At 39.7% G+C, this 26,155-nt stretch overlaps 1 protein-coding gene across 4 annotated transcripts in view; it reads right to left on the bottom strand.

Moving 5' to 3' along the window:
* Positions 1 to 19,535, bottom strand: part of LOC134216530 (uncharacterized) — a 127,600-nt gene extending 108,065 nt beyond the window's left edge. Inside the window, exons 1-6 of one of the 4 annotated variants that reach the window (XM_062695397.1) lie at positions 19,327 to 19,535; positions 18,932 to 19,211; positions 18,665 to 18,865; positions 6,153 to 6,301; positions 5,804 to 6,082; positions 5,160 to 5,592 (exon numbers count right to left, since the gene is read on the bottom strand). In XM_062695397.1, the coding sequence (XP_062551381.1) occupies positions 5,302 to 5,592; positions 5,804 to 6,082; positions 6,153 to 6,301; positions 18,665 to 18,865; positions 18,932 to 19,211; positions 19,327 to 19,449 (1,323 nt within the window). In that variant the 5' untranslated portion in view covers positions 19,450 to 19,535 and the 3' untranslated portion in view covers positions 5,160 to 5,301. Of the gene's footprint in view, positions 1 to 4,960; positions 5,593 to 5,803; positions 6,083 to 6,152; positions 6,302 to 18,650; positions 18,866 to 18,931; positions 19,212 to 19,326 lie in introns of those variants that run through there. The other 3 variants (XM_062695398.1, XM_062695396.1, XM_062695395.1) reach the window with 3 other exon arrangements.
* Positions 19,536 to 26,155: the final 6,620 nt, after the last annotated feature.

A 26,155-nucleotide genomic window follows, 5' to 3' on the forward strand; every position in this document is an offset into this window, starting at 1 on the left:
ATCGATCCACCTTGCCCGCTGTGCACCTCGCCTTCTTGTTCCCGTCGGATCGTTGTCGAGAACTATTTTCACCGAGTTACTGTCCGACATTCTGGCTACGTGGCCGGTCCAACGCAATCATCCGATTTTCGCGGTTGGAACAATGGATGGTCGTCCCAACAGCTGATGCAACTCGTGGTTCATTCGCCTCCTCCATGTACCGTGCGCCATCTGCACCCCACCATAGATGGTACGCAACACTTTCCTTTCAAAAACTCCCAGTGCGCGTTGGTCCTCCACGAGCATCGTCCAGGTCTCGTGTCCGTAGAGGACTACCGGTCTTATAAGCGTTTTGTAGATAGTCAGTTTGGTACGGCGGCGAACTCTATTCGATCGGAGCGTCTTACGGAGTACAAAATACGTACGATTTCCAGCCACTATGCGCCTCCGAATTTCTCTGCTGGTATCATTATCGGCGGTCACCAGTGAGCCCAAGTACACGAATTCTTCAACCACCTCGATTTCGTCACCACCGATAGAAACTCGTGGTGGGTGGCTAGTCCACCCAGACAACCAGAATGCATGCACAACAGAATTGTTTTTCTGTTATGCGATGCCTATGCACACCATTTTCATCGCATACCAGTCGCGAAAACGCTTTTTACGTACAAAAGTGGAGGCGATATATGTGTATTTCGTATGCGACGTTGCACGGTAGTATATGCGATGTTCACGATTTTTATACGAATTCGTTCGTTATACATTGCGATGTAGTTTGTGATAACAAACTCTGTTTGACAGATAATCCGATTTCATTTGAGTTTGTTTGCAGGAATATGCGATGACAACAAATTAAACTGGGATTAACTCGTAAAATAGCCTACTATGCGGGAAAATTCATAAATAAACTGATGAGCTTCGCATCACAATGCGATTTTGATGAAATTTGGATCGGTAAACGATTTCATTCGTACATTCTTATGCGATGTGTGGTTGTCTGGGCAATCCGTTTAGCAGTCTGATGTAGGCTTCCTCCATCCTCTCAAAGTTACGTGCCATGATATCAATGTCGACGGCGAAAACAAATAACTGGACGGACTTCGTGAAAATCGTACCACTCGTGTCAATCCATGCCCTTCGTATTACTCCCTCAAAGCGATGTTGAATAGCAGACACGAAAGACCATCACCTTGCCGTAACCCTCTACGCGTTTCAAAGGGACTCGAGAATGCCCCTGAAACTCGAACTACGCACATCACCCGATCCATCGTCGCCTTGATCAACCGTATCAGTTTATCCGGAAATCCGTTTTCGTGCATTAGCTGCCATAGCTGGTCCCGATCGATTGTATCATATGCGGCTTTGAAGTCGATAAATAGATGATGTGTGGGCACGTTGTATTCGCGGCATTTCTGCAATACCTGACGTATGGTGAACACCTGGTCTGTGGTAGAGCGTTCACCCATAAATCCCGCCTGGTACTGCCCCACGAACTCTCTTGCAATTGGTGTTAGTCGGCGGCATAAAATTTGGGACAGTACCTTGTAGGCGGCGTTCAGCAATGTGATTGCGCGGTAGTTGCTACAATCCAGATTATCGCCCTTTTTGTAGATGAGACACACGACACCTTCCATCCATTCCTGCGGCAGAACCTTGTCGTCCTAAATCTTGGCAATTACCCAGTGCATTGCTGTAGCCAGTGCCTCGTGTTTAAACAGCTCTCCTAGTAGTTGGTCAACTCCAGGGGCTTTCTTGTTTTTCAGCCGGCCGATCTCCTCCTGGATTTCCTGGAGATTCGGAGCCGGAAGTCGCATGTCCTGCGCGCGTGCTCCTAGGTTCATTACCATACCGCCATCATTGTCTGCTACATCACCATTTAGGTGCTCTTCATGGTGCTGCCGCCACATTTGGATCACCTCACGCTCGTTTGTAAGAAGGTTCCCGTTTATGTCCTTACACATATCGGGCTGTGGCACGTGGCCCTTACGTGAACGGTTCAACTTCTCATAGAATTTTCGTGCGTTATTAGCGCGGGACAGTTCCTCCGTCTCTTCAAGGTCTCGATCTTCCTGCTGGTGCTTTTCCTCCGGAAAATTGAGTTTTGTCTGTTCCGCGCTCGTTTGTATCGTGCCTCGTTCCCCTCGTGCGGTGTTGTAGCAATCTCGCCCATGCTGCATTCTTCTCCTCAACTAACTGCTCACATTCGCCGTCATACCAGTCGTTCCTTCTGATCCGGAGCCACCGTGCCTAGTGCAGCGGTTGCGGTGCTTCCAATGGTGGATCGAATATCTCTCCAGCCATCTTCAATAGATGCTGCGCCTAGCTGCTCTTCCGTTAATAGTGCCACTTCCAGCTGCTGCGCGTAGTCTTGGGCTAGTCTACCGTCTTGTAGCCGCCCAATGTTTAGCCGCGGTGGACGACTCCGACGCGTGTTGATCACCGTCGAGAGTTTTGAGCGCAGGCATACTGCAACGAGGTAGTGGTCGGATTCAATATTCGCACTGCGGTAACTGCGTACGTTCGTGATGTCGGAGAAGAATTTACCGTCGATTAGAACGTGGTCGATTTGGTTTTCCGTCACTTGATTAGGTGATTTCCATCTGGCCTTGTGGATATTCTTGCGGGGGAAGAAAGTGCTTCGGACTACCATTCCGCGGGAGGCTGCAAAGTTTATGCATCGTTGGCCGTTGTCGTTCGATACGGTATGCAGACTATCCGGTCCGATGACCGGTCTATACATTTCCTCCCTTCCTACCTAAGCGTTCATGTCACCGATGACGATTTTGACGTCCCGCAGTGGGCATCCATCGTATGTCTGCTCCAGCTGCGCATATAACGCTTCTTTCTCGTCGTCGGATCTCCCTTCGTGTGGGCAGTGCACGTTGATGATGCTATAGTTGAAGAAACGGCCTTTTATCCTCAGCTTGCACATCCTTGCGTTGATTGGCTGCCACCCAATCACGCGTTGGCGCATCTTTCCCAGCACTATGAAGCCGGTTCCCAGCTCGTTGGTGGTGCCACAGCTTTGGTAGAAGGAAGCCGCTCGATGCCCGCTTTTCCACACTTTCTGTCCTGTCCAGCAGATTTCCTGCAGCGCTACGACATCGAAGTTGCGGGGATGTAATTCATCGTAGATTATCCTGTCGCAACCTGCGAAGCCTAGCGACTTGCTGTTCCATGTTCCAAGCTTCCAATCGTGATCCTTTATTCATCGCCTAGGTCGTTGCCGATTGTATCGAGTCGTATTATCTTCTATGTCGTTCGTAATAGTTGTTTTTAAAGGCGGCTTATTGGGCCTGCGCAAACCTCCTGTCTCGTCGGAGGGCCGTCGTGTCAGGGCTGTTTAGCGTCCCACCTAACACCAGGACTTGGGCTTGTGCGCTTTGAGCGGCACACGGTCGCTTTGGCGGAGCCTACTTGCGGATACATGCAGCTTTTATAGAGGTTTAACAGGGCCCACTGTCAAACCCCACCACATCCTAGGCAGGCGCCACAACTCGCAGATGGCCTGGGGAGGGATCGTCAAGCCCTTGGACATAGTCCCTGCTGCCCTGGGTCTCTGACAGTGCAACGAGTAATAAGCGACCCCGTGCTCGGCAATAATTCCCAAACGAATTTTCCCCATTGAGCAGCCAGGGGCTTACAGAGGACAATGTAGCGACGTGCAGCTGGACCGAGGTGAATGGAGAAGACTTATATGCACTGCACAGGCCACTTCGGTATTCGTCTGAAAATAAACAAATAAAAACCTGTCACCCGATTGGTGGAGTCTGACACTCCACTTGTCCTCTCATGAGCTTCTTCCAATCATGTACTTTGTTTTCGAACTCTGCTTGTTATAATCATCCGGAACTTGCATGGATCTGAATCACGCAGTCTCGCTGCGCTTTTGGATGACAAGTGAGTTTTTCGGAGGTGTTGTACTTTTCGCGAGTTTTGTAAAGCGAATGCAATTGGGAGAAAAAATCTGTGAAGATATTCCCATGGAGGAAAGCTGGAATAATATAAATAAGAATAATTTTATTTACCTACATAGCCAGTGCATAGAAATAAGTGTGAGAACAAATCAATGGATCAAAGTTGATTCAATTTCCGATACCTCGTGGGTATACCCCGTTAGGCATAATGGACGATGACATAAAGAAGGCAAATTATGCCAAACAAATGCAAATTTTATATCTTTTTTGTATATTGATTTTTTGGCATTTGAAAATAGATTTTGAATTATTGAAAAGATGTGGATGAGATTCTACTGTAACTAAATGTGATACGAAATTATTCTGTAGTATACGTACTTGGAATGATTCATACACAAGGAAACGCTTATCTATCAAGGTTCCGGTTCCGAAACAACGAATGGAATTGGCCAATGTTCAATGTATCCTGAATAAACACGTAAAAAACTGACTCAAATGAAAATGATAACCGGTGCTGTTCTGTTAAATACGGTAAGTATGGTCTACCTACGTATTGATGACTAGTCCGATCCCCTATGCTTCCATCTTCAGTCTGATCTAGGTTTCTCCTAGCTTCTCAAAGTAACGGGCTGTGATATCAATGACGTCGGCGAAACCAAATAACTGAGCGGACTTCCTGAAAATCGTACCACTCGTGTCAATCCCTACCGTAACCTTGCCGTAACCCTCTGCGCGTTTCGAAGGGACTCGCGTATGCCCGTGAAACTCGAACTATCCATCCATCGTCGCCTTGACCAACCGTATCAGTTTATTCGGAAATCCGTTTTCATGCATTAGCTGCCATAGCCGTAGGAAGGTTTCTCTTGTCCTATCTATAAAAGGGCCATAAGCTGAATTGAACTTATTGAACATAATAATATTTTCTAATGCACCAATACCTTAAACATTTTCCACTTATCGTTTTTCAAACATTTATCGAATTCAACAAACCCCACATATATCTGCATATATAGAGGATATACATTTCCAACCACAGCGAGAAAGAATGGCCAAAATAAACAATCCTATGCAAATTGACTATAAATATCTGCAAGAACGAGAAACACGTCACAGACCACCTCTCGTTTGGGATTTGATGGTTGGAAGCGCAAAATTTATACTTTTGCACACTGATGTTTGTTTGCACAGCATTACCATCGATCTTCGTTGCCAGATCGTACAGTCTGTGGCTCCTTACCGCGTCACTCTCATTGCCTTAAATTTTAATTGAAACGAATAATTGCGGGTGATTTGTTCAGGGACATTTGCGTAAATATATTTATGACAGGGGGTCATCTTAATTCTCTAAACGAACGTTAATCTAAATATTAGACATGTTGCAAAAATGATACGCTTAATTTGACGATTATTTCTTGACATCTGCAACTGCCAGCGTTGTGTCACTGCACTCCGTGGTGCTACAATTTTGGCACGGATCGTCGGAATTCTCAATTCCCTTCTCGTTTGTCTGCTTGGACTTTCTCTCGTTGGTTCGGTTTCTTTTTTCGGCAATCAAGTTGCGAATGAACAACAGCGCAACGATCTTCTCCAACAGTCCTATCAGCCCGAGCACCGAAAGACCCAACAGGAAGCCTAGCGATCCTCCCAAGTCAGCCACGAACTGCGTCAGATCGTAGCTGTGGAATTCCTCGATGATCTGGAATGGAAACAACAAAATGTTTCTTGTTTTATGCTCATTTGTTGCACATGGTGAATCAATGGCTTTCCGAGGAAGGGTATTTTTGATTATGTATCGACTTATATCGCAATATTGGACCGAGATGTTTTATATTTAGGTACAAGCTTTATTCAAAGAAATATTAGAAATTCCAAATTCAAACTCCCACTTGAAGCAAAAACATATTTACCGTCACCATTTTCGAAGTGTAATACAACCAAAGCTGTCCTGACGGGACATCGATGCTGTAGTCCTTCCTGTTCATTACATAAGCCGTAAAGATGGTAGTTGAGCACGGTTGATAGCAGCCACAAACGCGACCGTCCAGATCTTCCAGCCGTTTGTAGTGCTTGATTAGCTGTTGCGTTTCGTTGGCTGTGTCGCAAAGTTCTACTCCATCGGCCGCCATCCAAGGGCCAGTACAGCCAACGATGCTAATCACGTGGCGCCAGTGACACAGTTCACCACACTGTTAAAAAAAACTCTCGTATCAATCACAACAACATAAATCATCTATAGTGATTAGTGAATCATCGCACCCTTGTAGAGCTCATTTCCATTTCGGTGGCGCACAAATTTTCATCGCTGGGAAGCATGAAAAAATGCTGCGTGGTGAGCTTGATTTCGATCTCCTCATCAACCTCCATGAAAAGATATTCAACGCGGCCGGATGATTGCATACGATTTTCTGTGCAAGTAGGAAAAGAGAGGTGAGTTAAAACCAAATCGCTTGCAGTATAGGCAAGTAGTAGACAATGGTCATTTTGGAGGTGAATTGATGAGTATACCCATTTCTCGAATAAACACACCTAACTCGTTCAACAGATTCCGGTAATTTTCGCCAAATTCTCAACAGCTGTTTCAGAAATCGTTTATTTCACCGATTTTCCGTGAAACCCAAAACTCAACATTACAGAAAATATATGAAATAGTAATCTTTGCAATTGCGCAGTCTGCGATTTTTTTTAAGTTAAAAAGTTCTCATTTGCATTTTGTGTAATTGATTCCATCGAGAAATACCAAAATCGGACTAGCGGTGAATACTTCGAATAACAAAACGTTAATAAGATCGGTGGTCCTCTACGAATGTGAGACTTGAACCCCCAAGCAGCACACTTATAAATGAGTTATTGTGACCTATGTATAACCGAATTCAGTTCAGTCTACTACAATCAAATCGGGTTAAATTATGCTACTCGGGCCATGCTCGATGAGGACTTCGGCGGTAAGCCCGTCCTCATCAGCGAGTCTCTTCCCGCCTTCAGACACCTTGCAACACCTCCCATACTAATTCATTGCGATTTAGTGCAGTCGATCCCTCGCCCACTCAGTCATCCATTTGTTCTGCGTTGAAGGCAATGAACAAGCTGATATGCTGGCCAGACTTGGTTCATCTTGACAATTCATAGGTCCCTAATCATTTTGTGGTGTATCTGCGTGTTTTCTTCGAATGGAACTCAAATCTTGGGAACATTCTAAAATAGAGGACATCTGGAAAACACCTTGATTGCGAGGCAGTTAAAACGTTTTATCACACTAAACGTAGGTCTATCACTCGCAAAATGTTAGATCTTAAAAAAAAGATTTCAACACATACACAGGTCTTATAACAGCCATTGCCCGAGCCCATATCACTTGAGGCTGTTAGGAAAACTTCAAGCTGATATCACAATAGATCTTACAAATGGTCGCAGTGATTAAAATACTCAACAAGGGAAAATACGGTTTGCTGAACTAAGGATGTTATCGATCATTTAGTAATTTGCGTTCAATCATTTACCTAGTTGTTTTTCCATAACTCAGAAGCTGAATTTCAAAATGTGTTGTATGGTGGACTTCTAGTGCGAAGGTTTTTCTACAACTCTGTCTAACAGAATTTTTAGAATTGACCTAAAAAAATAGAAATTTTCCATAAAAAATTGGGAAATTTCCAATAAAGAAATCAATGTATGAGCAATAAATAAATATAAAATTTTCACAAATAATGCAAAAAATCCACAAACAATTAGAAATTTTCCTCAAAACAAAAATAAATTAGCAAAAATTGCAATTATAAAAGAAGAACTTTCCATAAAAAATCAAAATGCACCACGATATTTTTTTTTGTTTTGCGGAAAATTCTCAATTGTTTATGGAAATTTTGCCATATTTGTGGAAATTTTATATTTATTTATTGCTCATACCCTTATTCCTTTATTGTCAGTTTCCTATTTTTGGTGTGGAAAATTTCTAACTTTACATGGAAATTTTATTTTGCTACCGTAATTATCCATGAAGAAAGATTGTCGCTGTGGTTAAAGACCCAAACATGTTGGGAACACAACTGAATAATTTGTTTGAGGAACTGCATATATCCATTTAACACAATTCCAAGAAAACTACGAAGAACTGATTTTGAACAAATTGGCACAGAATCTTTTGATTTCTGCGATACAGATCCATAGCTTTTGGCAACACTCAGCTTCCTAGGGCACTTCCAATTCGAAAATTGCAAGCAGTTCTCCATAATTGGTCTTCAAATTCCCTGTACATATGCAGTTTCTCAAACAAACGAAAAAAAAATCATATGTTCCCGAGCAAATTTTGTTTTCGTTTTTTTTTTTGCCAGAAAACGTATTTTTGGATGAGGATTCAGAATATATAAAAATCTCATTTTGGCCAAAAATGTCACATATGCAGTTTCTCAAACAAATAGTACTGTTAAAACGTACTGATTCCTTAGCGCCCTATTCTCGCCTGCAAAAGATGTTTCGCCAGTGACGACAGCGACAATCTCCCTCTTTAGTTTACTAGCTACATGTACCCGGCCTTACTCGGAATTGCCAGTTTGATTCGCAGTTATTATTACAATCGGAAAATGATAAAACCAATTGCTCAACAAGGTAATTGTGTTTCATTTCGTTTAAGGCATTTTTGGGGAAATTTTATGTCCGGGAAAATGTTATTGTCGAGGATTCGCTATTTTTGAGGAATGAGGAATTTAGGTAATTGGTTTTCAGGCAATTGTGCCACCGCAAAGAACCCGAATAAACTAAATAATAGGGATTTTAAAGAATATCTAAAGGGTTCGTATTCTTCACAAACCCAACCCCAATAACCTCCCGCACTCCAAATGTCGTGTTGTAAATTTGGTTTAATATTGACCCATGCGACAAAAAATCATACAAAACTGTCTGTTTTATAAGATTCTATCACAAACGCCAGAATGACCCGAATTCCATTAGCCCGAATGACAAACGCCCGAATGTAACACATGTCCGAATTCCATTCGCCCGAAAAGATCAAACGCCCGAAAAGACCATTCGCTCGAATGGGCCACTTGCCCGAATGCACCATTCGCCGGAATAGGTCATATATTTATGTATACCTTCAGATTCTATAACAACATGTTATTTTTCCTAATAATATTAAAGAAAAAATATGCCAATCACTTGGAATATATGAACGTACCAGTTTGTTCAGTTTTTCATTCTTTTCTGCTATTTTAGATGTCTTCTTAGCCTGCAATGGTCGTAGGGTATCAGTGGTCGCATTTCTTTCTTCTAGTTGAAACTGTTTTGGAACGCTGTAAAACGGAGGACATCCTCGTTTCAAAATACTGTTTAGGGTATTTTCGATGCTAGGCCGAAGGTCATTAGGCCGAATGGTCATTAGCCCGAGCAGTCATTAGGCCGAATTAAAAGTACGAGGTAAGAAGTGAGAAATGACAAGTGAGACGTGAGAAGGGAGTAGTGAGAAGTGAAAAATGAGAAGTAAAAAGAAGTGAGGAGCACGAAGTGAGAAGTGAGAAGTGAGAAGTGAGAAGTGAGAGGTGAGAAGTAAGAAGTGAGAAGTGAGAAATGAGAGGTGGGAAATGGGAGGTGAGAAATGAGAAGTGAGAAGTGAGAGGTGAGAAGTGAGAAGTGAGAAGTGAAAAGTCAGCAGTGAGGAGTGAAGAGTGAGAAGTGAGAAGTGAGAGGTGAGAAGTGTGGAGCAATAAGTGGAAGTGAGTAATGAGAAGAACGAAGGAAAAAAAATAGAAAAGAAGAAAAAGAGATGGAAGAAAAAAAGAAGAGAGAAGGAAGAAAAGAGTGAAGGAAAATAGAAAGAAGATAAAATGAAGAAAGAAGGTAGAAAGGAAAAAAGGAATAAAGAAGGAAGAAAGAAGGAAGGAAAAAGTAAGAAAGAAGGAACAAAGAAGGAACAAAGAAGGGAGAAAGAAGCATGAAAGAAGTAAGAGAAAAGGAAAAAGAAGTAAGAAAGAAGGAAGAAAGAAGGAAGAAAGAAGAAAGAAAGAAAGAAGAGAGAAGGAATAAATGAGGAAAAAGTAAGAAGAAAGAAGGAAGAATAATGGAGGAGGAAAAAGGAAGAACTAACTTCTCACTTCTCGGCCTAATGGTCATTCGGCCTAATGGCCTTCAGCCTAACGACCTTCGGCCTAATGGCCTGACACCGGTATTTTCATAGACCGACCATAGTGAAGGGGAGAAAAGTAGGTCTCTAGTGGTCTTTTTGTGCGTTGATTGGCGACCATTCACATGAGTCCACTACGTTAGGCATAAGTACGTTAGGCATAATGGATGTTACACATTACGGACGTTAGGGATAATGTACGTAAGGCATAATGGTCGTTTGGCATAATTCTGCCTTCTTTGTGTCATGGGCTGTTCTTTGGGTCATTTATGTATAACGTCCATTTGCCTAACGGGTACACCCCATTCACATAATACTTGCTTACATAAAAAAATAACGTTTGGGCAAGATTTTCGAACCTCCTTGAATGCCTTTGTTATATCTTTACATGAAAAATGTGCTAAGGTAACAAACTTTTTATAGGCAAGTTGAAGTCTGTAATCCTTCCTGTATGCCGATTGTAATCCCAATCGCTGATGTTTTCTAAAAAACAAAACTTTGGTTGAGGAGAAAGAAACATCCTTGAAACATGAAATTGGGACGACACGTTCCTCAGCATTAATCTCAACCATCCTAAAATCCAATAGTATATACTCTGGATCTAACGTATACTGATAAATTTCGTTCCATCAATGAACAAAAGTCTGTATCATATTCCCGTGTTTTAGCATTAATACCAAGGGAACGAATCGACTGTGTTGACCTTCACCTACAGTTCCGTGAATTGTGAACACTTGAGCAAATTGTTGTGGAGCAGTAGAGAATGTTCCGTCAATTATCCAAATCTTGGCTTGTGTTGTAAGACTGAATGATGTGTTGAAAGAAATAGAAAGATCTCAGACCGCATCGTGCTGTGCGGTTCTTTCTCTCTTTGCGGAAGGAAGTTTTTAATACTACCCGAAGCTATTTTAATTTCAACGGTGCTTCTTAGCGCTATTTGTACCCACTGATCCCGTTACGATCTTTGCAAGGACCCGTGCCTTCGTTTTCGTTGGACCCGTTTGCGGAAGTAAAATTCCGACAAGCGGTGGTAATCCTGCAGTGACACCGTTCTGGGAAAAAACCTCTTAGAAGGTCACGTCTCCACGCTCATCAATGAGCATTAATAAAAACAAGAGGAAGGGGGAGTCTCTGAAATCTCCACTTCCTTCAAAGAAACAAGGTTTCAAGACCGTCCTGCCAAAGCGCGGAAAAATAGAAGGAAGCTGGAGAATGCATATATTCCTTCTAACTCTAACACGGTGTTTATTAATTACCCTAGAAGAACTAAAAAAAAAAGCAGGGAATTCTCAATGATAGCTTTCATGAACGATATTATCGCACAAAGAGTGGATAGTAGTGAAATTTTGGCAAATATTAATTTTTACGCCCCTATCCGTCCACTTAGAAATAGAAGTCTATTTTATATCAATAATCAAAGAACAAACTATGGCAGAAATGGCCCAATAAATAGAATGATGACATGTTATAATGCACATTGTGAAACAATTGATGTCACGATGAGTAAAACTAATCTAAAAAAAGTGTTCTTCTCTAGACAAGTTAGGTAATGACTGAAGTACACATAGACTAGATAATAAGTATTTATTGTACAAAGTATAATTGGTCTACATTTGATTGACGGCAAATAAATAAATAAATAAATAAATAAATATCGGAAATAATTCTTCTCCAATCGAACTGAGCAATCAGTTCGATTTGATTAATGATGAAATTGAGCAAATCGAATATACCTCTAGCCCAGGTGATTCGATTCATGCGAAAAAGCAAAGGATTCCGCCAATTGTGGTATCAGTTGCCGAGTTTTCTGGTTTCCGGAATGAGATTTTGAGTAACCTTCAGGGGATCAAGATTTCATTTCAGATTGCTAGGAAGGGTGACTGCCGCGTTTTGCCAGGATCCTTTGACGATCGCAAACGTCTTCTTCAGTATTTAACTGAGAAGCGCCATAAATTCTTCACATACGACGACAAAACTGAGCGATTGTTCAAAGTCGTCTTGAAAGGTCTCCCCAGTGGTGATAAATCACTGGATGAGATTAAAATTGAAATTTCTCAATTACTTGGATTTTCACCAGTCCAAGTAATTAAGATGAAAAAGAAATCCCACTCTGGTTCTTCCCAGAGGGGCATTTCTCAAGAATTTTATTTAGTTCATTTTAACAAAAGTTCCGCAGGCCTGGGGGAAATTTTCAAAACCCCACCCAGTGCCGTACGTGCCAAAAGTGGGGTCATGGAACCAAACATTGTCACATGGATGCTAAATGCATGATTTGTGGTGGAACCTCTCACGCCAAGGACGCATGTCCTGTGAGAGAAGATTCCAATAAATTTAAATGTGCAAATTGTGGGGGCAATCATAAATCCAATTTCTGGGAATGCCCTTCACGCAAAAAAGTTTTGAATTCCCGTGCAAAATTGATGACGGGAAATTCCAATCGGATCCCAGATTCGACGGGTAGAAATGTTTCAAACGCTCAAATTTCGAAACCAGCTACCGGTCGAGCAATTCATACCCACCACAATTCACAAACAAATTTTGCCGCTCGTCAACGGGTAGCAAGCACTTCAGTAAATTCCAATTTTTCCAATATACCTACGTATGCAAACATCGCTGCTGGTAGACAAAATTTCTCTTCTCAAAATGAGGTTTATACCCATGTCCCAACGGAAAATAATGGTCATGTTGCCGATTCAGGTAGCATGACTGCTTCCGATTTTGATTTTTTAACTGAACAATTGCATCACATGATTGATGCAATGTTCAAAGCAAATACCATACCAGAAGCTGTTCAGGTTGGTATAAAGTATACACAAAAATTGTTATCGGACTCCGTTTTAATGGATCTAAATAATTGTGTGAAAGTTCTAAATTGGAATGCCCGCTCTCTAAAGGGTAAGGAAGATGAATTATTCAACTTCCTAACAGTTCATAATGTGCATATTGCCATTATAACAGAAACTTATTTAAAGCCCGGACTCTCCATTAAAATAGATCCAAATTATTTTATCTACAGAAATGATCGTCTTGACAGCGCCTGTGGTGGGGTCGCCATTGTCATTACTAGACGTATCAAACATATATTATTTTCTTCGTGTGAAACCAAAGCTTTTGAAACCTTGGGAGCCTCTGTTGAAACAAATTTTGGTCAATTTTTCTACATTGCAGCCTATTTGGCTTATCAATGCAATGGGCAGCAAAAGAATTTGTTGAAAGCTGATCTTCAAATTCTGACTCGCAACAAATCAAAATTCTTCGTAATTGGTGACTTCAATGCCAAATACCGTTCATGGAATAATGCTCAAAGCAATTCCAACGGCAACATTCTATTTGAAGATTGTTCTGCGGGATATTATACTATTCAATATCCCAATGGCCCAACTTGTTTTTCATCCACTCGAAATCCTTCGACAATTGATTTGGTTTTAACGGATTCAAGTCAGCTGTGTGGCCAATTGGTAACTCATGCTGACTTTGACTCTGATCACCTTCCTGTGACATTTGAAATCTCACAAGAAGCCATTTATAATCCAATCAGCTCTACTTTCAATTATCATAGGGCTGATTGGGATTTATATAAAACGTATATTGATAGGAATTTTGATGTTGATATTCCTCTCGATACCAAAAGTGATATTGATAATGCTCTCGTATCTTTGACAAATTTAATTGTCGAAGCCAGAGGCATTGCAATTCCTAAATGTGAAATTAAATTCAACTCCATTATTATTGACGACGATCTTCAGCTACTGATCCGTCTTTAAAATGTGAGGCGAAGGCAATATCAAAGAACTCGCGATCCCGCGTTGAAAGTTATTTGGCGAGATTTGCAAAATGAAATTAAAAAACGTTTCGCTATTCTGAGAAATACCAACTTTGAGAATAATGTCTCGAAGTTGGATCCCAGTTCGAAATCCTTTTGGAAATTAACGAAAATTCTTAAAAAACCTCAAAAGCCAATTCCAGCGCTTAAAGAAGGAAATAAAATTTTATTAACAAATGGCGAAAAGGCTCAAAAACTCGAGAGTGCCCATAATTTTAGTCTAGGTCTCACTAGTCCAATTGAGGATCAGGTTACACGGAGCTTCGAAGACATTCTCAATCAAGAGAATGTTTTTGACCCTTCGTTGGGAACTAATTTGGATGAAGTGAGATCTATTACTAGAAAATTTAAAAATATTAAAGCCTCGGGTGATGATGGTATTTTCTACATACTTATCAAAAAACTTCCTGAGAGCTCTTTATCCTTTTGGTTAATTTATTTAACAAATGTTTTCAATTGGCATACTTCCCAGATAAATGGAAAAACGCCAAAGTTGTTCCAATTATAAAGCCGGACAAAAATCCAGCTGAGGCTTCTAGTTATCGCTCAATCAGTTTGCTTTCTTCAATAAGCAAACTGTTTGAAAAGATTATTTTAAATAGAATGATGGTTCATATTAATGACAATTCTATTTTTGCTGATGAGCAATTTGGTTTTCGCCATGGGCATTCAACCACTCATCAGTTATTAAGGTGAATCGCTTTGGAATCCAATTTCAAAACTACATACCGCTTTCAGGGGCACATAACTCCAAAAGCGAACGACAGGCAAAAGCGAAAAACAGTTTTTCATCTTTGCTTACTCGCAGCATACACGAAAAAATAGTTTTCAGATGTGCTAATCGCCTGTAAATTTTCATTTGTGCAAGCAAAAACGCGAGGTGAGGGCTAGCACGGCCATTGTGGCAGCCATTTTTGGACTCTGTCGTAATTCACCTTAAGAGTTACGAACTTAATTCGGCTCAACAAATCTGAAGGATATTCGACTGGAGTTGCTTTTCTTGATATAGAGAAAGCATTTGACAGTGTTTGGCATGAAGGTTTGATTGTAAAATTGATGAATTTTAATTTTCCTCTGTACATTATTAAACTGATCCAAAATTATTTATCAGAACGCTCACTGCAGGTAAACTATCAGAATTCTAAATCTGATAGATTACCTGTTAGAGCTGGTGTTCCCCAAGGCAGCATACTGGGGCCCATATTATATAACATTTTTTCTTCTGACTTACCTGATTTACCACCAGGGTGTCAAAAATCTTTGTTTGCAGATGACACGGGCCTTTCAGCCAAAGGGCGTAGCCTTCGTGTCATTTGTAGTTGATTGCAAAAAAGTTTGGATATTTTCTCCACTTACTTGCAAAAATGGAAAATTTCTCCGAATGCTTCCAAAACTCAGCTTATAATTTTCCCACATAAGCCGAGAGCTTCTTATTTGAAACCTTCTAGCAGACATATTGTCACTATGAATGGGGTTCCAATTAATTGGTCTTTCGAAGTCACATTGAAGGCCTTCAAGCCAAATGTAACAAATATATTAAGTGTCTATATCCACTTATAAACAGAAAATCAAAACTTTGTCTTAAGAACAATTTTCAAACAAATTTTTAGACCTGCCATGTTGTATGCTGTGCCAATATGGACTAGTTGCTGCAATACCAGAAAGAAGGCACTTCAGAGGATTCAAAACAAAATTCTGAAAATGATTCTGAAGTTGCCTCCGTGGTATAGTATCAATGAACTTCATAGAATTTCTAATATTGAGACATTGCAACAAATGTCCAACAAAATAATTTCCAATTTTAGACAAAAATCGTTGCAATCTTCTATTGCAACGATTAACTCCTTTTACCCTTAGTATAAAATAGGTTAAGATTAGTTTAAGTTGAAAACATTGTAATTCCTACATGGTTCAATTCAACCAGAGGAAAAATTCTAACTGCCAGAGGCAATTGAAATGTATTAATAATAACTAAAAATATAATATAGCAAATAAGGATGATAGTGTTAAGAAAACACGGAACACCTAGTCGAAGAGATGAATGCATGTATTAGATAATTAGCAAATAAAATTAGTTAAAAAAAATATATATATATATAGAAAGATCTTCCCATAATTACCATGGATAGTCGATCGCAAGAAAGGTTCTGCGTCCAATGTTGTCATATAGCATCTGTTGATATGCACATAGGGGAAATGTTCCGATTTTCATCTCACTGTACATTAGACTGGCCCAGGAAACAAAAAGTTGTGTAATTCCACGGGGCACCCCCCAGGATTGTGTCTTTGGGTGAGAAAATCAATCTCTGAAAATTTCAGCTCAATCGCTTGTTGCATAAGCTGGCGCATTTGATTTGAAGTTTGTATGGGGATTTCAGCCAAAATGTATAGGAAAATACATCTCCGTCACTCATTCGATCTGGAAATTGGTTCTGATTGCTCGATTGACCTCAGAATTGCAAAAACGGCAGTTGGTATGCTACAGAACAATTTCACAGAACATTGTATGATGATTAAATGAACTTTTATATAGGTTTCGGCTGATGCGATTCGATAAAAAAAAATCCAAAAATACACAAATCAGCTCCTAATAAATCAGCCGAAAACTATATAAAAGTTCATTTAATCATCATGCAATGTTCTGTGAAATTGTTCTGTAGCATACCAACTGCCGTTTTTGCAATTCTGAGGTCAATCGAGCAATCAGAACCAATTTCCAGATCGAATGAGTGACGGAGGTGTATTTTCCTATACATTTTGGCTGAAATCCCCATACAAACTTCAAATCAAATGCGCCAGCTTATGCAACAAGCGATTGAGCTGAAATTTTCAGAGATTGATTTTCTCACCCAAAGACACAATTCTGGGGGGTGCCCCGTGGAATTCGACAACATTTTTTTCTTCCCATACTAATCTGGGCCAGTCTACTGTACATAAACCCATCTCATCGCTAAACAAAGAAATACGGCACCAAATTCGTCGCTTCTTTTTGTCAACGTGCGTGCTCACTGCTGAAAAAATCACAAAAATAATAAACAAACCAAATTCCTTTCCATTGCTTTGTTTTTGATGGGATTGAAATAGGAGCTATGAGATGAAGTGGCGAACCGTTCCCCTATATATCGTCACATTCTGATGGTTATAGGAGTTCATCACGTCGTCACCGGCGTTACATTATACGACGTGGCTCGTTTTTGCTTATCTTTTAAACAAATTTTGCTTGAACCTTAATACTTAAGGAAGAAATCTCGCTTAACTTTTCAAAAGGACCTAAGTTACATTTTTTTTCATGATTTAATTTGAATAGCGCAATCAACAAAAAAACATGTAAGCTTTTGATTGCAGTACTCAAATTAATTCATGAAAAAAATGTTACTTAGGTCTTTTTGAAAAGTTAAGCGAGAAATCATGTCTTTAATACATTTAGAAAGAATAATGTATGAAGAAAAGAAGTTTTCCGCCGGATTTTGGTCCCTGTGCCCAGGCGAAAAAATCTGCGGACCAAATTCCCGAGGTGTGAAGCTTATGCATACGTATATAAAGAAATCAAGTCATTATTTTAATATTATGAAAAAGAAAGTACATAACGTCGTTATTTTTCTTATTATTTCACACATAAACGAAACGAATATTTAAATACATGAGAGACGTGTACAACAAAATATGAGATAAGTAGGAAATCAAATATACTATTTCTTTTTATTAGTCACAAAAAATCTTTTCATCAAGTAAAGTGAAGAGTTTATTCGGGCATAAAGTCTATTCGGGCGAATGGTCTTTTCGGGCGAATGGTCCATTCGGGCGAATGGTCTTTTCGGGCGTTTGGTCTTTTCGGGCGTTTGGTCTATTCGGGCGTTTGTCATTCGGGCGAATGGAATTCGGGCGAGTGTCATTCGGGCGTTTGTGATAGAACCGTTTTATAAATATACCTTCTCTCTCATCCAATTATGACACTTCTACCCAGTCTGATATCGTCTTACTTAGACAAAGAATATGGGTTCCAAATTTGGTGGAGATCGATAAATGGATGCAGAAGTTACACTGAATTGATCGATAACTAAAAAATACGCTTTCCTCACACCCTCTCCCTTTTCAAATGTCTTACCCACCTCCACTGAAATCGTTTCCTTAGGACAGACAATATTTTATCCAAATTTGGTTAAAATTGGTCAGGGGGTAATTAGGGTTATTTGAAAACTAAACACATTTTGGATGAGTAAAGTAATGTATCACACAGAACTGAGATCAATTTTCAATCTTGAGGCACTTTCAGCGGTCAACGTCAATATTAACATAGCTATTTTTCTACGCATTGTAAGCACATCCTACGATGTTTGTCAAAAATCGAACCGAAGTAGCTTCATGAAGTTGAATATTTAGAGCTCTGGTTAACACCATAACCAAAGTTGCTTGCTTTTAAATCAGAACAACTCTTTGGGGCCGTACACTAATTATGTAAGCACTTATGGGGGACGGGGAACTGTCATTTTCTTACTTAAGTAGGCCGTTACAAATATTAAATTAACTTTTTGTCCTACTGGTCTCCGAAAGGTCAAGGGGGGGGGGACAATTAAAAAATAGATATTAAAATGAAAAAATCAAAAAACTCCCCGGATTTGTTGAAGAATGTTTGGAAAAACCTCAAAATTATCCGAGACAAAATAGATTTTAAATATTTGTATCGGCCTTACATATAAACAAAAAATAATTTGTGTGGGGAAATCTAAAAAGGGGAAAGGGGCTGTGAAAAATGCGGAAAAAAAATGCTGGCGTAATTAGTGTACGACCCCTTGCTCTTTCGTTTCCACCATTCATAACTTACGAAGAAAACACTACCTGCGAATCCTTCCGTCGGGTCGTGGATGAACACGTGCCATCCGGGCAATTCTTCGCCCAAGTAGTACGTCTCATCCTTGATGTCATGCTGCAATAGAACCGAATAGCCATAGTCCTTCCACGAATGGGTCGTAGTTGTTAGTGGATTCAATGTAAAACACTGGCCCATATCTAGGTGCATACTACTGATCACTTCGACATCTGAAATTATCAGACATAATTAATTCACTCACTAACCTAATTATTCACTTCTATTTCAACACTCACTCTCCTTTAATTCGTTCAGTCCATATTGCATGAAAAATTCACTTTCATTGTACGTTGCATCCCGAAACAGGTCGTCAAGCGTCGCTTGACTAAAATCGAAATTGCTGAAGGCATTCGCATACTTGGGATGCTGCGTCAGATTGTATTGTTTCATCACATCGGCTTTGTACGGGGGATTCCGGCAGAATGTGATCGCCGGATAGGACATCGACTCGTTCAAGTCGAACTTCGAATGGGTCGATATGGGTGGATTGATCAACTTGTGGAAGCATTCCGTGAGCTGTATTTATCGAAACATTATATTTGTGGTATTAAGGCAATTTTAAATAAATAACACTGTGATAAGTGCTTCCTTTGAAACTCCCACTTTACCCAAGTTTTCCAGCTTCACTAACCTGAAATATCACAACAACACTGCAAATGCTGAGCACGATGATTCTCACCAGCCGTTTTGGATCGTAACACAGAAAGTGGAGAACATCCCAAAACTTTTGCACTATTTTTTCACGAATCATCATTATCCTATAATGTGCGATGTTTGATGATCCACATTTTTCGCAGACATTTTATCGCGGCAAAACATCAAGATAGTGTAGTTCGACGGTTAAATCACGAGTACATCTCATCAGAATCGAATGGCAATTATTTATATGAATTTCCATCGTCTAGAGCACTTACGATGTGAAATGATTGTCGAATCATAAATATTTTTATGTTATCAGTTAATGATAATGAATCGGTTGTAAATCATGCAGACCATTGAACCTAAAGGTTGTGTGAAAGGGAAATCATTATGTTCTAATATGCATGAACTGAAATGATAAGGATATAAGGGCGGTGTTGAGTCAAGGTGGCACAACAACCCTGTCTAAGTTTTTATTTTCATTTCACGTACGTTAAGGTGTAATGCAGGCCTGTCCAACCTTTCCCGAGCAACACACATGTGGTACAGAGGATTCTGTTGCCTATATGCCATTAAATTCGGTTACATTTGAGTTCCGGCAACCAAATATGTCCGAGTTGTGTTGCAAGGGTTTTCAAGCCACAGCAAAAATAAAAAGAAATATTACATCGGATTCGATGCACATCATCGCCGTCGTAAATCGCATGTATTATTACATCTGTTTTGTGTGGCAATTAGTCCTCAAAATAAAGCGATGTAATCAATTTGCGACGTAATATGTTTGATGTAATGACAAAAATGACGTAAAAACCAGCCACCAGCAGTGGTGGAAATATGTGAAAATTGCTCACAAAAAGAGAAGTAGGCAATGCAAAATACTCGCGAACACTTGTTTTGCCTTTTTCTTGCCTACCTACTGCTCGCAGAGAAAACAGAAAAACGAACCCCGTAAAATGTTCGTGAAGCTTCGCGAGTCATTCGGGTTAATTTGCAAAATGTCATAAAACAACTTCGGAACATGTTTATCACAGATGTTCGAGGTGTTCGAGCAAGAATACCTTTGTTTATAGTTATTGTGTTTATCAGAAGTGAAATTTACCCATTGTATTCGAAATAACCACAAATACTCGCGACCGTGATTTTTACTCCCGAACAAAATACTGTCCTGCTTTTTTACTTTGCTCTGCCCGTACTCGCGAACAAAGCAAGCACCAGAAAAATGCAGGCAGTAGGTTCACGCGAGTGTGGCATTTTTTGTAGGCCCAATTACACTCTTTTCTTACTCGTGAAGCGAGTATTTCCACCACTGGCCACCAGGAACCTCGCTTTCGGTAGCTAGGTAGAGGTGCACACAGGTGTGTACGAGTGTACAGGTATTTCAAACTAAAAAACATTTTTGAGAAATGCTATAATTTATTTAGTTTCAGAAAATTATATAATTAATATACAATATAATTACAAACAAATGATTTTTCATCTAATTAACGAAACTCTTGTGTTTTGGAATGCTCAGTTTCTTAGTTTTCAGGATTTTGACATTTTCATAATGAATAGATTTTAAGATTCTGATTTCTGATTCTAGATTTTTAAATTTTAGATTTTTTAACTTTTAGCTTTTCTAGATTTTTTAATTTTAAGATTTTAAGATTTAATTTTTTTTTGATTTTTAGATATTTAGATTCTTTGATTTTTAGATATTAAGGTTTTAAAATTCTAAAATTTTTAGGTCTCCAGATTTTTAGATTTTTGATTTTTAAATTTTTAGATTTTAAGAATTTTTAAAATTTTAAGATTTTTAGATTTTTAAAATTTTTAAGCTTTAAAGTTTTAACATTTAAAGATTTTTAGATATCTAGATTTTAGATTTTCAGATTTCTAGATTTTGAAATTTTAGTTGAGTTTTAAATTTTTAGATTAATGGATTTTTGAAATTTTGTATTTTTAGATATTTGGATTTTTTGATTTTCAGATTTCTGGATTTTAAATTTTTAGATTTTAAGATTTGGATTTTTTGGATTTGGAGATATTTAGATTCTTCGATTCTTAAACATTAAGGTTTTAAAACTTCAAAATTTTTAGGCTTCTAGATTTTTAGATTTTTTGATTTTTAAATTTCAGATTTTTAAATTTTTGATTTCTAGATTTTTACATTTTTAGATTGTTGGATTTTTAAATCACGAGATTTTTAAATTTTTAGATCTCTAGATTTTTGAATTTCTAAATTTTAAGATTTTTGGATTTTTAGATTTTTAGATTTCACGATGATGCCTGCAGATCCATTTTGAGTTCTGAAGAATTTTCAGTGGCAACTCCGCAGAATTGAAAATTACAGAGAGTTTCTCATTTTCCCGCGAAAACTTCAAAAAATGCCAATAAGAAGAAGAAGAAGAAGAATGTAACAAATGACGTCGATATTTCATCCGCAACCCTTACACTTGATTTCGATCCGTCCAACGTTATATGATTAAGCATAATTTGCCATAATTCATTCCGTTTCACTGAATCGTACGCCGCCTTGAAATAAATAAACAGATGTGTCTGCCAGTTGTACTCCCGGAATTTATCAAGGATTTGTCACAGGGTAAACATTTGTTCCGTCGTTGATCGGCCCTCACGGAAACCTGCTTGGTATTCGTCGACGAAGGACTCTTTAAGCGGTCTCAATCTGTTGAACAGAATACGGGACATAATTTTGTACGCCGAATCAAGGAGGGTTATTCCTCGGTAATTGGCGTACTCCATTCTGTGCCCTTTCTTAAAGAGAGGGCAAATGAGGCCGTCCAACCAACTAGCAGGCATTTCCTTGTCATTGTGCAGAACGTCATAAAGCTGCTCTCTGCAAAGTTTGAGAAGTTCAGTGTAGGTGACTCCACAGCTTGTCCATACCGTCGCTAATATTTATTCTGTTCACCGATGCACCGTCACTGCATCACTCGCTTCATCTGTTTGCCCATCACTACGAAACCAACTCCATGCTCTGCTTTTCCGTTACCGCTGTGATAGATGTTATACTTGAATGCAGTGTTGGTCGTGGGGTCCACAGCTCGGAATTCACGTTCTCCGGATCTGGGCCATCGAACTTCTGGAATAGCGGCCACGATCACTCCAACCTTCTGCAGTTTGCGAGCCAGGTTCATTTAGGGTCCTGACATTCCAGGTACCACGTTTCCAATCATAGTCCTTATTTCGTTGCCGGGTCTTGTGGGGACCAGAGCTCTGTTGGGCGCTCCTTCCTTGATGTCAACCCACCATTTTGTAGCCTGGTAATGTAATATTAGGGTTAAAAGCAGTTCAATCAAAGATAATTGCCTATTTCCGGGGATTAAACCACCCGACTTGGACGTTAATTTACAATGTTATGAAAACTTATATGCGAATATGTACGTTATGTGGCAGATATTGATTTGGAAAATGTATTGGAGGTAACCACTTTCCCTTCGATGGGACTCGAACCCATGACCCTACAGTACGCTATACTGACCAAGTTCCAGTTGGAATGTAAGTAGAGCTATTGAAGTAGATAATTGGGGAATAAAATTTTATCGACTAGAAGATACGTTTGTAAAAAAATAATAACAGAAAATATTCAAACGAAAGAAGATTTTCTTCATACGATTAAAGGATGTTGGATTGTTGCAATTTGACTAAAAATTCATTAATAAGTTCAGGATCATTTAAAGTACATGCCACAACCAACTAATTAATCATTCAAGAATCTTCTGCATGTGGGTAAACATAACGCATGTACCACTTATGCTGCCGAACAGTTTTTTTTGTACAGAAAAGGAATTAGCTACAAATCACTTGTATTGCTATGTCATGATAACACCCGTTGGCTTGAGGGTGGTTCTCATAGTGCAAATTAAGGTTATTCATCGACAATATTTAGATTGTTATCAGCATGTCTTGTCACCAAGCAAGTGCTATGCAAAATACTTCTCGTAAACCAGACCGATATAATCCGTGGCAAACCTTGTTCCTAATAATCAGATAGGAGCAGTCAACTACGCCACCATTCGAGCCGATATAATGTAATTGGCCATGAGCATGAGCATGAGCATTATGACCGCACAATTCGTAGTTGCAACTCAGTGATTGTCTGGAGCTTGTGAAATTTCACAAAGAACCATGTGATTTGATATCCATTCTGAATGCAGACGTTTCAGAAGCTCACGTATTTTAAGTCAATAACAATGCCGGCCACGTCATTACGGTTATATAGGAAAGAAGTATTGTTATTTCGACTTTCGTTGCTACTAGAGACCGAGTATACCTCTGCATATCCACGGTTGTCTTGGGATGTGGTATACAATAGAGAGACAATTATTTATGATATGTGACACATTATGCAGCGTACACACCGGTCAAGCAGTTTGACTAACATTGACTCGTTTAGTCAAGCATCCGCCATGCTCTACCAACTGTGGTGTGAACACTTAATTTATTCGACCAACACGACAACCGCAGCGCCAACTAAAACACCAACCATCAAAAATATACGGGGGTTTGTGCGACTTCTCTACAAATGCTCAAACATGTTTGGCGAACCTTGACTCCGCCCCCGAAAGCTCAAACCAAAATCAAACCGTTTTGATTTTTTACTACCGAGCCGCCAACTGTCAAATAGTTGTTCGAACAAATTCTCACATGGTCAAACAAAGCAGCAATCGAAGCATGTTCTTGGGGGGCGGAGTGAAAGTTGCTCCAAGGTGTTTGAGCGTGTACGCTACATAAGGCCAAACTAAACCACACGATTGAATCGAGAAAGATATCGTCACAGCTAAGTGGATTAATGTTTTAATATGCATGTTTACTGAAAGGGCACGCTTCAGTTGAAAATATTATAAAGTCACAATTTTGTATGGGGCTCCATATACCTTATCATGGTGATCTCAATGTAAATAAACCAAATACACATTCATATTTCGTTTTATTAATTGGTATTGATATTCCTCGGAGGAAATTCAGCTCTTTTAATCCCCACACAGACATAAAACATGTTCAAGCTGTTGTATATCCAGGAGTTGGGCTAAGACCTGAAAATATGACATCGAAATGAATAACAAAACCAATAAAATTACACGAATAACAAACCAATTGGGGTAGTCACTGTTGTTTGCACATCCTGAACACATGAACCCCGTTTCTCCTCATAAACCTTTCCTGATGGACATTGCTGGTAGACGGCACTCAATGTATCGTTTGCAGAAAAGTAACATTCATAGTAGCCTCTGGTGTCAGCCACATTCGGGAACCGTCCTCGGCAGGGCACTCGAAGGAGCATGTCTTTCCGTTGAATAACGTTCCTTCGGGGCACTTGTGAATTTCGACTTCGTAGGAATACGGTCCCATATTGTAGAATCTACAATATCCAAAGAAGCGCTTGCTGGTTCCGTAGCGGGAGAATATTTCGTCGACATTGCACGTCACCTTCATGCAGTCTTCCTCCTTTGTTTTCGCTTGCAGAAGTTTGTTTCCGGATTGAAAACGTAGTTGTTCGGGCACTTGTACACCAACGACATCTGGTACTTACCCTCACAGAAATGATAAATGTCGCAAGCCCTGGCATCTGTTAAGAACAGTTCCGATCATACTTGGGCAACTAAAATCTGAAATAATTGGCAACGAGGTCTTACTCTGGATAATACCCTTCGCCATTGCAATAAAGGCTACGAGGACAATCTTCACCATAGCTCGGAGTAGCCGAGCATTCTCCGTTGTTACAGAACGGTTTTCTGAATTAATGTACGGACAGTAGCGCCAATCCATCGTGTCGCCTAAACAAACATTGACGGCATCGCAGCTGCCACAGTTTGAGAAAATCTGAGATCCATCACAGCTTTGGGGACTGTCGGATACGGCGATACGTTTTCCTGCTGATTGGTTTCCTTTCAGAAGTAAACCCGGCAGCTCCTGCTGGGTGGATAGCTGCAGAAGAGCGAATACTCCAAGTACGATCGCCAACATCTTGTTGCAGGCTGAAGTTTCGATGACGAGTAGCTATGGGATGCGAGATCCCGTACGTTTATATAGGCAGATGAAAACAGGTCCATAATCTCCAACAAGTGACTTGGCGACAAATGAAGCATTCGACCAAACTCTGGAGATATGAGGTGATACGTTTTGCAGAATTTATTTGAAGATAATAAAAATGTTCTGCAATGAGCCCATTAACTATGTGACGCAATATGCACTCCGAATTATATGTATTTACTCTGAATAAATATTTCTTTATCTTAGAAAATATTCCACTTTTCTTATACGCTTCCTCATTTCTTATCAGGATATCTAAAAAGAAAAAAACTCATCAAAACTTCGATAAAAATGTGCGAAAAGATAACATAATCATAGATACGAAGACAATTAAACTCATAAGAAACTTCATCTATTATGGAATTTAAAAAAAAACTTTCGCAAAGACATTATTTTTGCAAATCTTCTTTGTTTTTCTAGGGGAACTGCTCCTGGAATTCATCTCATGGCTCCGATATTCATCCCATAAAAACAAAGCAATGAAAAGCAATTTGACTTGTTTCTTGTTTTGTGACTTTTTCAGCAGTGAACACGCATGTTGACAAAAAATGACAAAATTGGTGCTGTATTTAGGTTCCCCCAAACACACGCGATGCGACAGTCGCGACGCGATTCTATCGCTTGGCGACAGTGATTCTGTCGCCGTTAATATGGAAGCGTAAATAGTACATTGCTTGCAGCGACCCAATGATAGAATCGCGGCGACTAGTTGTCGCCGTCGCGGCGATGAAATCGCTTAGGTCTAGGGGAGCCTTTTCTTTGTTTCGCGATGAGATTCAGTGAGATGG

This window comes from Armigeres subalbatus, chromosome 2 (genome assembly GCF_024139115.2).
Source record: "Armigeres subalbatus isolate Guangzhou_Male chromosome 2, GZ_Asu_2, whole genome shotgun sequence".
Lineage (NCBI taxonomy): Eukaryota > Metazoa > Arthropoda > Insecta > Diptera > Culicidae > Armigeres > Armigeres subalbatus.